General features: G+C 52.4%; 1 protein-coding gene across 1 annotated transcript in view; it reads right to left on the bottom strand.

Annotated features, from left to right (window-relative positions):
• Positions 1-138: 138 nt before the first annotated feature.
• LOC100900945 (histamine H1 receptor) overlaps positions 139-14,632 on the bottom strand; it is a 46,133-nt gene continuing 31,639 nt past the window's right edge. The window contains exons 2-6 of the mRNA XM_018641273.2: positions 4,126-4,319; positions 2,684-3,464; positions 2,420-2,518; positions 2,134-2,287; positions 139-582 (exon numbers count right to left, since the gene is read on the bottom strand). Of these exons, the coding sequence (XP_018496789.2) occupies positions 308-582; positions 2,134-2,287; positions 2,420-2,518; positions 2,684-3,464; positions 4,126-4,319 (1,503 nt within the window). The 3' untranslated portion in view covers positions 139-307. The remainder of the gene's footprint in view (positions 583-2,133; positions 2,288-2,419; positions 2,519-2,683; positions 3,465-4,125; positions 4,320-14,632) is intronic.

The raw sequence follows: 14,632 nt of genomic DNA, 5'->3' as shown, positions 1-14,632 counted from the left end.
TTTCTAACATCTAAAGAATCAAGATTACGCCACGATTGAGCAATGACGGGACTGGCTGAGATCTCGATATCCGCTTGAAAGCTAACCTTTCCGTTGTTTCTTGCGAGGAAAACTGACTTCCTCCCGTCGTCGTTGACAATAAAATAATCATTTTTTCGTAGAAAAATACTTCGAGGATGGAAAAGTGATGCCGTTATCCAACGAGAGTAGCTTATTTCTCGTCGAACACGGATCTTGGGACTTCTGCGTCACGCAGAGGAACTAGATACGATTAATTCTGGAAGAAATGCATAAGAGGAAGATAGAGTCACGCAAACATGTTGTTATCGACTTTGTTGTCCACGGATCTATGACCCAGCATGAACGCGTGCGGATTGTGGTGACAGAACATTTTTTTGAAGGCTATTTTGAAGTTGGCGTTGCACAACGCGTACAGAAATGGATTAATTGTCGAATTCAGATACCCCAACCATATCACGGTTGTATGCAGCGACGAAGAAATACACGCCGGGCAAATAGCCGTTGTGATGAAAACCACAATGTAGGGCAGCCAGCACGCCACGAAAGCGCCGATGATAACGCCTGAAACAGAGAAGAGGAACTAATGATAATCTCTCGCGAGTCTGAACTTCTCGAGAGAGCACCGTCGAGTTTCCCGAATCATAATTGATCCGAATCATGGATGAGGTCGCTCCTGTTTGTCAAGAGGCCCGTTCACACCTCAGGCTAATTTCGCCGATGGATTCTCGCGGCCGCAGCAGTGGAGCCTGCCTGGGTATTCCGGGGAGGGGGCTCGCTACCCGATATCCGTTCTTGAGGCAGCTCACCGCCGAAAAATTCTCCGAGGATTAGTCCGCGCGCTCAGGCGCCTCGGGAGACTCTGGTTAGAGGCAGCGGACTCCGCCTGAGGAGCGATCCTCTTCTCGCATCATCGAGCACGCAATGACCGCAAGCCGAGAATCAACGAATCTAATGAGCAAACCATCTAAAACAATGTATCGCGCGAATCGCATCCCGTCCTTTGGAGCATGAGTGTCTGTCCGATCAGGGGTACGAGTGTCATTTTTAGAAGCTGCAAAGTCTGGTTTACAGGGTCTGATTTCAAAATCTCGAGGGGAAGACAGGCGGAGTTCTCAACAAAATGGGACCATGTCAACGTGGTCGCTCTATTTCGATTTCGATAGAAGTGGTCCCTCTCAGCCAGCGATGACCCCCGCGGCTCCTCTGAGCAAGCTATGTGAAGTAGCGACATGGCTCGAGGACGTAAACACAAAGCAGTGATGTGTCTCCAGTTCGGACCTCTTCATCCAGATTTCATTCTGGGGCACTCGGAAATTACGTCTCCTGAAGCTCCCAAAGACCTCCCCCGGAGCTCGCCGAGCACTCCCCGCCGAGCCGCGGCGCTCCTTCGGAGAGCCACTGGCCTAGATTCGAATTTAGGTAGATACACCAACTTCCTTGAGCTTCCGGGCGAGTGGGGACGAGTCGGTGCATCTTTCTTCGGGAGTACGAATTCGCTACCGTCAGTCGAGTTTCGCGGATCCGCTCGGCGAGAACGAGAATAATTGATTGAAAACAAGCAGAGAAACCTCCCGCATGGTGAAAGTGCTCATCTCGGCAGAGAATCGATCGATGCGGGCGTGCTCCGGTAACCGACGTGCCGGGCTAGTGATTGATCCACGGGGAGGCCGCGAGCTTCGCGGATCCTCTGCCTTCCTCTTGATCGTGGATCTGGACTCAGTTTCATTCGGGCCTCCGCTGAGCACCGTCTTTTGTTCGAGGTTCCTGAATCCCTCCGGCAACTCGCAACAGCAGTCTCCGGAGTATGAATTCGGAATCGAGCACGTGGGGGACATTGTTCTCGTTTCCAGGGGCGTGCAGATGGAGTCGATGGACTCATCAGGTCTGGGGATTCTTCTCGCGAGATGCGATTGCCGAAAATTGAATCAGCCGTATCGATAACTGAGTTTCTCCTCTACAATGAGTCTGAGCGCTGATTCGGCGTGCTCCCTCGTCAAAATTGAGGAATTGGCTCCGTGCTACCGAATATTTCGTGCATCCATTACGCGAGACGTATCACGGCTTTGGACGGATATCGGCCGGCCCTTCAGAAGAATTGAAGAAATTTCTCACCGAGCTGTCTGGCAGCTTTCTTCTGCTGTCCCAAATTCGCAGCGTAGTTGTTCCTTGTCACCCTGAGACGGAACGGTGGCCGCTGTCTTTTCATGGAGTTACCCGTAGACGCGTTTTCCACTGGGGTAGAAGCGTTCGAGCCGCCTCGAGGCACCTGGAACACGGTGATCCATTAGTGAATTAAAGCCGAACCCGGGCTGACAACGGCATGAAAGCTCTGCAAGAGCGAACGAACGAACGAACGACCGACGGACGAACGACAGATTTTTACCGGAGGCTTACTCACCTTTTCGAGTTCATAGCTCTCGCGGAAAGAGTTCCCGTCGCGTTTTCTCTTTTTTTTAGAAAAGTAAAAACTACTATTCCCATTCGAGTTTGGCATAATCTGAAAGGACACGGCCATTATAAACTCCGTCTAAAAATTCAGAGTCGTTGCTGCATGACCCACGGTTGTTCCATCGCCGTGTCGCTACAAACACACAACGCAGCACCGTGGGCCCTTAGTCGCAATTAGATTTATGGAGCGCAAGTCGCAGATGGAGTCGCTCACCACTGCGCTTGTCGATGTAGATCCCTGTCCGGCGGGGGGGTTGCGTTTACGTTCAACCGGGGCGTCGTTCCGCACGTGCATCAGACAAGGCGTGCACGTGTTTGAGACGACCACGGTGCTTTTATTGCTTTCGGGGCTATTACCGCTGCCCTCATCTTCCCAGTCGGGAGGGTTCTCAGACGATAGTCCGTCTTCTTCTGGTTTGCGTCTCTTTCCCTTGTCCGGCCGCGTCGACGTGGCCGTCGCGGCCGACGCCACGACAAGATGCTTGTGGTTGTTCGAACCGGAAGAAGTGCTGGGCGTCCCACCGACCTTGTTCGGTTCCTCGTGTGCGGAGATTGATTCATTGTCCTCGCTGACGAAGTCGACATCCTTGGCCAACGCCTTCCGCGAAATGCTGCGGCCGGGCGACGAGCAAACTGCCTGCGTTGCGTAACAGATCTGGTTTTCGCCGATGGCAAATTTGGACCTCTTCTTAACTTCCATGAAGATCTTGAAGTACAACACGATCATGAGCACCATGGGAATGTAGAAGTTGAGCGTCGAAGCCGTCAGCTTGAACAGAACGTTGTCGCTGAACTTAGTATCGCAGTTTTTCGAGAATTTGCTCTCGGCCGAGCTCGCCGGGAGTTCGTCGACGGTGTCTGGGTCCCAGTCTTCCCAGAACACGATTGGAATTATCCACATGGCCGACACCAACCACACGAAAGCGATCATCACTAACGCCCTTTTCTTCGTTCGTTTGCGCATGTAACGCAAAGGTGATGTTATGCTCCAGTATCTGGGGAGGGAGACAAAACAAATCGTCGGAGAGATTCCTACCATGTCCTGGTTTCGTTATTGGGATACCGAGTCGCTCGCCTGACCCCTCTGGGAATGGAAAAGCCGATGAACCCCAATTAAGTCCCTGTTCCCTGGTTGACTGAACGAGGGCGCGGAAATCGCGACAAACAGACAATCCAATCGGTTCTCTAGATCTGACGTCGGGTTGAAACAGCTGATCGAGAAACATCGATAAACCATCGGTCGAAGCCTCAATTGCTCTGTACAGCCGCACTAGCGATCAGTACTGCGCGGACATTGCATGAAAAAGCCACTCCATGAAAAAGAGAATTTGGGTTTTTCACTGTCTGAGCTTGAGTGTTTCTGAGCTTCGGAACGTTGGTGTCGCTTCGAGGAATGAATCTTCTTCCTTCCAATGTCCCGGAGGACGTGAATACCGGAGTCGACTTGTTTGTTCGAATAACTGGCGACAGGATTCTTGAGCAGAATACCCCAGGTCGCCCAAGAATGTTTCACTGAGGGAAACGGTACATTGTTCGGGCTGTGATCCCATGATCCAGGCACGAACGACAAAAACGCCAGCAGCAGAGGAACGGGGAATCGGCTTAGATCCCAGAGGTACAGAGCGTCCGCCCTTGAGGCCTCAGTTTTGCACTCACCTGTCAAGACTCAGAATGAACAAATTCAAAATGGATGCTGTGGACGCGGTGTAATCGGCCGAGAGCCAGAAGAGACATATGAAGTCGCCCATTTGCCACTCGTTCGCTAAAGCGTACGCGGATGAGATCGGCATCACAATGAGGCCAACCGTCAGGTCTGCGACGGCAAGGCTCATGATGAACATGTTGCTCACCTGGAAGGAAAAGGTCACCGATTAGATTCTCTGGAGGCTTTCTCGAGGCTCTCAACAGTCCAGCAGACAGTAGATATGTCTATGCCAGGTACTACTAGGTAGTATTTGATTAATCGATCGAACAGCGACCGGCCCGATCAGGAGCACTTGACCACGTCGTTCTCGAGTAGTCAGGAGGCGATTCCCGCGTAGCTGGACGACGAAATTTTTTCGCCTCTCCTGTCGTATCGAGCTCGAGCTCCAACAAGTCGAATGTTCGTTCCTCGTAAGTGAGTGAGAACGAACCACTCGGCAGCCGAACAGGGTTTTCTCATGTCGGTGACGCGGGATCTGTTCTAACAAGACGAGACGCAAGGATTGACAGATGAACGGACAGGGAGAGAGAAGGTGGGAACTACCATCGGAACGGCAGGTGTTCTCAGGCTCGGAACCCTAATTCAATGATCTTTGAGTGGAAAGACGTTGACAGTGGCAGTTGACTGTCAACGTACGACTGAAAAGCCGCACCGACGTTCTTTCGGAACAACGGCTTGACACGGTCGTTTCAGTGTGCGGTGCAAGACCTCCAGTGACTTTCAAACCTCAGAAGACCGCGAATGCTTTACCGACCTCCGTCTCCGGAGGGGGTCGATGGATGGTTGTGAAGTAATAACTCTTTTACATGCGGAGCTCAATAGAAACTCTCGCGGTGAATAGGAGATCGACTAGCGACCTCATTACACCCTCGCGCGGTGAGAAATGTGACAAAGGCGCTTGTTTGCGCATATCCATGCATATAAATACGAAGAGTGAAAGGCACTTGATCGGTATTCAGCTCGCGCGCGACAATAGAATTGACGTATATGAGCGAAATTTTTATTATGCAGCGTGAAAGCTCCAAACGACGACTCAGGCGCCAGGTGGAGGAATAACATCTTAACAGTGTCGGAGAGCCAACGAAAATATATTTCCTGGCGGAGTCGTCCTCCGACGCAAGCTGAAGCTGTTCTCGATTCACACCGAACATTTCGATGCACACTGATTCGGTAAGATCCTCTCCCTCCTTCCTTCGGAAACACCGATCCGACCTAAGCCGTACTGGATTGGAATTCCGATTCAAAAGGCGCGATTTGCTCGCTCAAGCGAGGGATTTGCTTCCGCATTAATGTTACATCGGAAAGAAAGAGGATTGAGAGGGCGGAGCTCATTTGAAGCGAGTCTTATGGGATCACATTAATTGTTGACCTTTTCCCTTCATTGAGAATGTGGAACTCGTCGCTACAATCAACGAGTTGTACTCCACAGGAATGCGGGACATCGGGCGTGGCAGCATCCTACACCAGCCTCCAGATAAGATCCGGGCAACAAAGAGCCTGGAAATTCTTTGATCTCAAACCTGTCTCTGGTCTTTCCGATCCTCTTGGAGGGCGGAACCCGGCCACCCTCAATCACTGACGAAGAGACGCGAGCTCATCAATGGCGTCACAGATCGAATTGATCCGGATTTGAAAACGCGGCCTGATCGAATCCGTCGAACAAACCGAGCTCCCGGGGAGCCGAACGCAGCGCGATCAATCACAGACGCATTCAAAAGGATCCCGGAGCGCGGCCGAATTATCTTTCGTCTGTGCTAGAATTATGAATCGCTTGGTGCCCGCGATAGACTCGCGAGATTCCGAGTCCGGAGGAACACCCCGTGTGGCGAAAAAAAAACTCAGAGGGACTACGCGTTACGTAGATTGGCGGATGCAAACCCTCAGACCCCCTTTGGACGGATTATGAAAAATTGAGTATGATGCAGAAAACGCAAGTCGATCGGAAGCGGCGCAGATATGTCCATGCAAAGAACGACTTTCGGGAGAGCTCGGAGCGGCCCCGATGCGTAGGTGCCTCTGCGGCATCAATCTTCGATATTTATCCCTGCCGGAGTCTACACAGTTCGTGAATACTGAACACCACAAACGGTTGCGGTGCGAAAAAAAAATTTCGCGTTCGCTCTGACGTATACGCAAACGCGAGCTCGATATGCGCGTCAGCCGACGGATCCGGGCTTGAGTTCGAGGCTCGCGTGGGTCGGCCGCTTCGTTCGACCAACAGTTTACGAAGTGACAGGATGTCACTTGTTGTAAAAAATCTCGGTCGAGCCTCGCCACAGCTTGCTCGAATTGGTGGAACACGCCTATCAGGGCTCCACGAGCGCTGGAACTCTTCGAGCTAAAACCCTGTCGGAGGAACACCATTTACGCTGATCGGGACGGAGTGCAGTCAGATTCAAGGTTAGGATGCGGCTTCTATGCCGAAAGGTTGAAGGAGCCACCACGCTCGTGATCGCTGGAATCTTCTTGGGGCGGAAACCTCTTGAATGCATGACCAAATATGGAATATCGAAGAGAGGCCCCCAGAGACCCGAGAGGTCTCTCGGCTTTCTGGTCAGACGATTTCCCATGGACAGACCCCACCACGTCCCTCTAATGCCGTCGTGGAATCCGATCTCTGATCACATCCATCATCGTGCAGCTCCGATAACGCATCACGTCCCTCCCATAATGATGGTAGCCTCTCATTGTTTCTGGCCGCATCGTATCCGGAGGGCGAATCTGGAGCGGCGGCAGTGGCCAGCCTGTCTGATGGAGTACTTATGAGTTTTTCCGAAGAAAACATCCCGCGCGAGTAGATCGGGAAATTTTCCCTTCCAATTTATGCATGTAGCGTTTCGCCGCGAATCCGGCGAATGTATATACTCAAGTGTATCGGTCCTGCGTCTCAAGATAGTTATCCGGGCCCGTTTTGCCCAGGAGGAGCGGCGAGCATACGCGTCGACTGACGCCGACGCGACGGCTTGTTCGGGCGGAAGAACGGGGGGTTATGCGAGCGCATACACCGAATAGAGGACGGATGGGGCCGATGCTCTTGACGCGTCGCTGTCGTCGGGGTGCGCGTTCCGGTCGCCAGGAACTGATAGGCGCTCATTCGTTCGAGGGATGGAATCGGTGCAGCAACCCCTCAGAAGACTCCGCTCGAAACGTTTTGTTCAGGTATCGACTGCGAGTCACATTGGCGGCGAGGCCCATTGTAACCTATCGAGAACAAAAAGCGAAATCAACCGCGCCCGTAAGCCCTCTACACCCCTGCACCATCGCTCGGAAATTAGAATCTTCGCGCGCGGAAGAAAACTTCTCCAGAACCTCGGATGAGCGCAAAATCCTGGAGGGGAGTAGGATATTCCGAGTTGAGCTTGGCCCCAGAAAAACCAAGTTTATTTTAGAAACGTCTCACGCTCCTCCTGGAAGGCTTCGTATAGGCTCCGGTAAGACTCTGGTCCCTTCTCTCAAGCTTATCCGGGTTTTGGTAGGCACGGCTTCAAAACATGAAAAGAGAGCGAAGTCCTGTCGTCGACTTCGCTCCGGCTCCAATGACGCTCGTGATTCCTCACTTTTCCTCGAATAACTTGTTTCATAAATCTCATGGAGGATGGACTGATTCGTTCGTTTTTCAGCCCCCACCAATCGTTGGAAGAATGATTGTGATCGTACCAGGCCTTTGAACAACCATCAACTCTACTGGGGCGACACGAGCTGCGCTCGGAAGCCTCGGTTCAGCGGAAGGGGCGTTCGACCTCCGAAAACAGATCGCCTACCGCTTTAGTCTGCCGCTACCAGTGTTTTCCTCAACACGCGAGGAATGCACCGTCTTTCCTCAACAGCGGGGGCGGAGCCTCGCGAGATTGGAGAGTCGTTCACCCGGATGTGTATACGCCTCATATCCACTTATGGCTGTTCACGCTCGTCGCGCCAAGTCAAGTTGGGCGTCCTGAGCCAGGACCATAAATCAAGTTGAAATCCGTCGGAATATATGGATCCGAATCGTATTCGACGCGGAACTTTGAGAATGATATATTGTACCGTTAGAAGAGAGCGAGCAGCGCCTTACGTCGGCAGCAGCTGCCTTCCCTCGGATAAACGGCTTCGGCTACCGGTAATTAGACGTTCCAGAATTTCGGGACCGTTTCCCGATAGATGAGGTATGATTCTCCCATTTGGAATGATGTGCGAGACCCTATCAGGGGGAGTCTTCGAATAGCAAAATTCATGGAGCGAGACTGGATTCCATCCTGTAGCGACTTTGAAAAGCCCGTGCAGGATACTAGAAGGGGGATAGACTGTTTCTCGATTTCCCATCTCTCTTGAGCGGAGAACGATGAGCGAGCGCAGGGCTCGCGCGAAATTGATGGATTTCCTCGCGAACATCCAACTTTCCAATCGCCTCGGCCATCCAAAACGTGCTTCAGCTCCCGTCTGTCTACGCGGACGCGAGAAGCTAGACTCATCTCTGATCGAGTCGTTTCAGGAGGCAGACTCAATCTCCGTCGTCCTATGCTTTATTCTTCCCGGCAGCGCGAAAGGGAAAAACCCGAAATCCGGGTAGAGGTCCTCGGAGAGAACTCACGCGCGAACCCGCATCGGCCGCTTATCTATTCCCCGCCATACCAACAGTTATGTAGTAGGCGCCATTTTTCCTCTATCGGCCCACCTATCCCTTTCCCAACCGAACTTCGCAGCTTTTCTCTGCACTCGATGGAAATGTTCTCGTCGTGCCTGACTCTATGGTGACTCGAGTGGTTCGCTACTTCGCTCACATGTTTAAGTGCTTAGTTAGTCCGCTCGGCTGCTCCCAACGGATTGCTGCGGAATCATCGCAATCAACAAAACCTTAGTTCATTTGTGTGTCTGTTTCGCGACGATTCTATTTGGAGCCCTCAGAAACAGCGGCCGCAAAACTCTTGCCCGTTTGCTCTCGGGAGGACGAGCTCCCCTTTCACTCCGGGCTCCGAAGCCGACTTTCCATACCATTCTCCCCAGAGCTGGACACTCTCACTAACGCACCGCGTCGGGTCGTATACTTCAATGTCCAGCCGCCGAATTCGAGAGCCAAACATCGACCCCGGAACGAATCGGGACCGATTCGTTGGTGCTCGCTACTGCTCGAAGAAATCGATTTGAACTTGGAAAAGACCTCCGCCTGCGAATGCCAGCGAATCCGAGATCAGAGACAATCCGACAGTCCGAAAGACACTCCCTCGACCCACGCAACAATTGTGGACCGTATCGCTCTCCGAAACAGGGGGTCATCGCGCACATGAATAAGAAACCGACAAGCTCAGTCTGACCCTAGATGAGTGGAACATGGTCGAGCTGTGCGGTTATCCCATGGCCCCGGATCCTGAGACGCCGTCCCGAAGGCCCTCGCGCGGAAAGTATGACGTTTGGCGGTGACATCGCGTAAGTCCTGTCCCTTGACTCGGTGTCACCAGCAATTTGTCACTCGAGGCGGGCAGCTTCTCGAGCTAGACGGCGTCGCATGCGAGACCGCATCAGTGATCCTCACGGCTAGCCAATTCACCTGCGTCTTCCCCACACCCCTGAGAGAGGTTCGAATATCGGGGGGTGCAAACTTCGTATGCAAACTTCGCGAGTAGAGAAACAAGAGCCCCACCCTCCCAGGGGACTCCCCGTTAGAGAGCGGGAAAATTTTGTGTACAATGAGCAGTATCGGGAGACAAGAGCGAGCGGCACATCGACTTCAGCAGCGCGTCAATCATGAGGAATCTGCTCCGATCGTGGTGACACCTGTTTCAGCGCGGCATCATTAAAAGTTGGCTTGATCCGCGCCGGATCGCTCGGCATGCATCCCGAGGACTCCCGGGAAACCTACTAATTGCGGCATGGAAATTAATGATGCACGTTGAAGATATTGTCAGCGGAAACGAAAGCATGATCGATGGAAAGAATACGCGTGGAAAGATGCGGAACCGATTTCGGAAGCAAGGTGAACATTCAAGTGAGGCGAGAGGATGTTATCCGGACGGTGGCACTCAAACGGTTACCCTTTTCCGGTTTTTTGGGAAGACTGAGGGACGCCGGCGTCCCTCAGTGGCACTCAAACCGTTGAGACGGCGAGAGGATAGTCTCGTAGCCACAGTCCGGCAACATCCCTCGTGGAAAATTATGGAATGTTCCCCGGAGCCGACTTCGGAATAAACGTGACGTTGAGGGCCGAAGAGAAATAGAGCTTTTCCAGACACGGAAAGTGAATTCCGCAAAACGGAGGTCTTAGGCGGTTCGATTCCGTCTAGAGGTCCTCACTTTGCTCGACACCGCTACGAGTGAAGTCAGGAATTCCGTTCCGTTTGCCGCTAACTTCGGGGACGGCCCCGCGCAGTGGATGCACGATTGCTCCGGAGAGAATCAATCATCATCGTGACACGGAAAAGGGCGTTACCAACAGATGTCTCACAAGTACAACACAACAACTATTGCGAGCGTTCCGTCAGATCCCGAACGTGCTCCTCGCTATCCAGAAGTCGGCTGCCCCAACGGGGAACCCCGTGGTCGCGCCTGGTCCGTTGACTGCTCCAATGGCCAGCATAGTGGCCGGCGGCGGGTCGAACGCGCGTAATGAGTCTGATTTTCGCTACGAGAGCTCGCATGAGGACATCTGGAGACCCTTGCTGAGCACAAACTCCCCGAGACCACAAGCCACTCTCGCTTCATGTGACGCCAGTTCTGTGGACCAGCAGAACTGGATGGTAAGTCTCCCTTTCCCATGAGATTGCCGCGGCATTGCATTGCCTGAATAGTCCGCACGTGGGGAATCCCCCTGCGAGGGGAATAATGAGGGAATCGTGCGTGGGATCTGGTGGGGAACAATAATTACACTCGAGAGCACCTGCGCGTGCAATAACCTAATCGTCCCGGATCGAGCGAACGTGGACTGGAGTTCAGGAATCGATTTCGAGCTCGGGATCAAACGATATTTATCGATCGACGACTCTATTTCCGTCTCGCCCGCCTCGCTGGCGGCCAGTCAGAGCACACGGAACAGAGAAGACCTCGGTTCTGATATAACGGCGAGCCTCCGTCGAACTGGACGAAGACTTCGGTCGCCCCCCAGCCCCCCTGGCAAGGTCAATTCCACCTCCTCACATCGTCGGAATTCCTCGTCCATTGCGCATTCTGCAAGAACAGAAGGCAATGAATTGTGGTCAACAAACTTCGTGTTTATCAGTCAGCTGCCGTTCCCCCCTCCCGGCTGCTCGTCAGCGTTTAATGGATGTGCATACCCTCGTCCAAGCTCAACTGGAATTCTAGGCGGCGAATCCCTGCATTCGCTAATGCGAACACGAACTAATGAACGATCGGCTCGGAGCCGCTAGAAACTCAATCAACTACACCCGATAGATATCCCTTAGTCGGATAGCACAAGATCCTACTACGATTACCGGAGCCGACTCGTATTCCACGATAAGTCGAACGAAGATTTCACAGAATAGCGATTGTCGGCGGATTTGGGGAGGCAGAGTAGACCAATATCAAATAGGCGTAAGACCCCCCGGAAGAAAGCCGTTCGATTCTCGGGCTCTTTTGAGATGAGCTCGCTCCGTGCGTCGAGAGCTCATGAGCTAAGATCTCGCTCTAGAGAGCACTTGAGATAAGAGACGAAGGATGAAAGAGACAAAGAATTCTCGTCTCGTGTGTGACCGGGGACCTGAAGAATTTTATTCCATGGACTTTCATTCGAGCGGTAATTACCGCAGAGCTCAAGGTGCCATACAAGCCCGTTGAGAATTGACCGAGGAGAGGACTGAGTACATGAGTACAGCCCGTGACTTCAAGCAAAATGCATATAATGAACAAAAATGCATATTCCGGGCCATTCCTCCCGAAAATACATGTTAAGGGGTTTGCGGAATCACTTCGCAAATATTGGCGTTTCGCGATGACCGACGCAAGCACGGCGGGAGTTTGAAGGGAATCGAGTATTTTCTTCCGCTACCTGGTCACTTGTCTCCTTGAAATACGCATCTGACGAATGCGTCGAGCACTTTGATAAATCCTCGTCAGTTACGAACGCGCTGGGCGTCAGTCAAGCGTCAAGTCTCAGAAAGGTTCTCGAAATGCCAGAGAAATATAGAAGTAGCCGGAAATTGAGCCAGGGGCCATCGATGATACGAGAGGAGTCTATCTGGTCCACAGTATAGGTGTGTTCGAGGCGATTCTTGATCGTCTCTGGGAAGACTCGGTTATACGCAGTCGCTCCGCTGAAAATTAGGCGCGGTTCTCTACGCTGGCTTTGGCATTCCGAGACGCATCTCGGACGTATACCGCGCAGGAAAGTGCGTGGATGGTCTCATTTGTCGAGACGAATACCCTCGGATGCCGTCGGTGCCGTTGATATTCCCCTCAAGGCTCGAAAGCGAAAACTCCCGACTGCTAGATGAAATCGGCTTCTCCCATGATTCTCAGTATTTTGAGAATCAAAACTAAACGACTCAACCGATAGGCTCGGGCAGGGTATCGAATTTCTCTAAACCAAATATTCCACGGGTACGTCCACCGCACTCTGCTGTGGCATGCTTAGTTCTCCACTTATGCGCGAAAATAACGTCGACCCCCCAGATTTTCTTCGACATTAAAGACTCGTTTTCGCTCCTTCCTCACAGTCCATGGCTCCGATTGGAGCGAAATCCCCGCCACGGATGGTCCGAGGCTAGGTCTACTTCCTAGATGCTCCCGAAGTTTTCAGAGATCCGGCTCGAAGTAGAGGAAAAGAGATCAGGCGTCGAATGATGCGGAAAATCACAAGAAACTCAAAACTCGAGAACAAGAGCCATCTCGGAGGGATGGACACCGGATTCGGAATCCTCGACCCCGTTTACCCCGAATTACGTGTCGGCTTTTCTGTTGTAGCGGAAAAAATGACGGGCTGTGTTATTATCGAGTCTTGATGGATTCCGCTGTTGTGGGCCCGTTGAACGCAGCATCATGTTCCCACGTGTCAACGATCCAAGCTCATGGGAAATTCTAACTCGGTAGTTTTTGGTACGTGTAATACTTATATTTCATAAATCATTCTCTTCATTCCCCCGAGAACACTCCTGACGCTTCGACTCTCATGAATCGAGGAGAAATATTCGATGGAACGACTTAGCCCCGAATCATCTGCGGACGAATCCTCAATGCCAGACCTTGGACGGAACTTTTGGGCGATTGGAGTCGACATTGCTGCTATGCTTGCGGATACCGACTGTCGGATCCAAACACCGTGACCGCGGTTCTCGGGAAGCAACGAGTCGTGTCTCGCAAATTCGTTTCGCTGCTCCATGAGTCGAGTCGCGGTGTCACGCAGCAAGCTCAAAGCACAGATGAATTGGCGAAAGATCATTAGCGAAGGCGACCCATACCCATATATAGGACGCCGGTTTTGCTCCGTTCATTATGATGGGCAATATTAAGAACATCCTGACGGCCGAAGAATTCGTCCTCCGCTGATGCACGGACCGACCTTCGACGAGGTGCGATGATTATCCATAAATATCTCCACCCATCGTTCCGCCTGCCGTGTGTCGTCTTCACGCTGAGATTGAGGAGGACGTCTCCTGATCCGCTCGGGGCATCTCCGAGCACGCCTCCCGATATTCCTCGAACGAAGCACTGTTCCGGGTGTCAAACCTGTTCTGCGACGTATCGCCCATGGTTTCAACCAAAGTGGACACCATTAGACGGGCTCAGATCAGCTCGCAGCCGGTCGGTTCTCGCGCGCTGCGTACTGTATTCCTGACGGTACGTCTGCTGATCCCGAATATTCTCCTCGTTCCCAGTGCGCCTGCCCCGCGGAGGAAGCCAGCTCCTCACAGCAGGGGCGCTTCCGGAATCATTCGCGCGAGTGAACGTTCGATCAGCTCGTTTTCGGGTCAGAAGCGTCTTCTGACATGGTATTCCCGCTTGCCCCATCAGCGAAGAGTCTCTTTCCTTTTACCGGGAGATGTCCACGGTATTCAAATCGAGATCGTATCTTCTCGATATCGTCCCCCACTCAGCTATTCCCCGTCGAACCTTCATCTGTCGTCGGATCCGACTTCTCAGAACTGTCAAAACAGCTTGCAGAGAGCGGAACGAGACGTCCTGCTAGGGGATTTCGAATAAATCATCCCCGATATATCCGTTCCTTTCCTTGGAGAATGGGTCTCGAGGACATCAACGAGGGGAGCAAGCTCGTTCGACACCGGAGAAGAGGCTTCCAAATCGGTTTTCGATTTGCACCTCTCCCATGTTCTGGCAAAATATCTCTGAAACGAAGCGTTTACCGCGGCCGCCCCGAGACAAGACGTATATTTTTTTCATTTCCTTCAAATTCTTGGAGATTCCGCTGAGCACCGACTTGGACGCATTGTCTCTGTTGTATTTATGGCACGCATTGAGGAGGCCGGTTCTGAGCCGAGAGTGCTCATTCCGTAGAACGTGTAGGACGGAAGGAAAGCTTCACGTAATCAAGGA

The sequence above is a fragment of the Galendromus occidentalis genome, unplaced genomic scaffold, assembly GCF_000255335.2.
Source record: "Galendromus occidentalis unplaced genomic scaffold, Mocc_1.1 scf7180000077527, whole genome shotgun sequence".
In the NCBI taxonomy this organism is placed as follows: Eukaryota; Metazoa; Arthropoda; class Arachnida; order Mesostigmata; family Phytoseiidae; genus Galendromus; species Galendromus occidentalis.
This window is presented reverse-complemented; position numbering and strand designations above follow the sequence as displayed.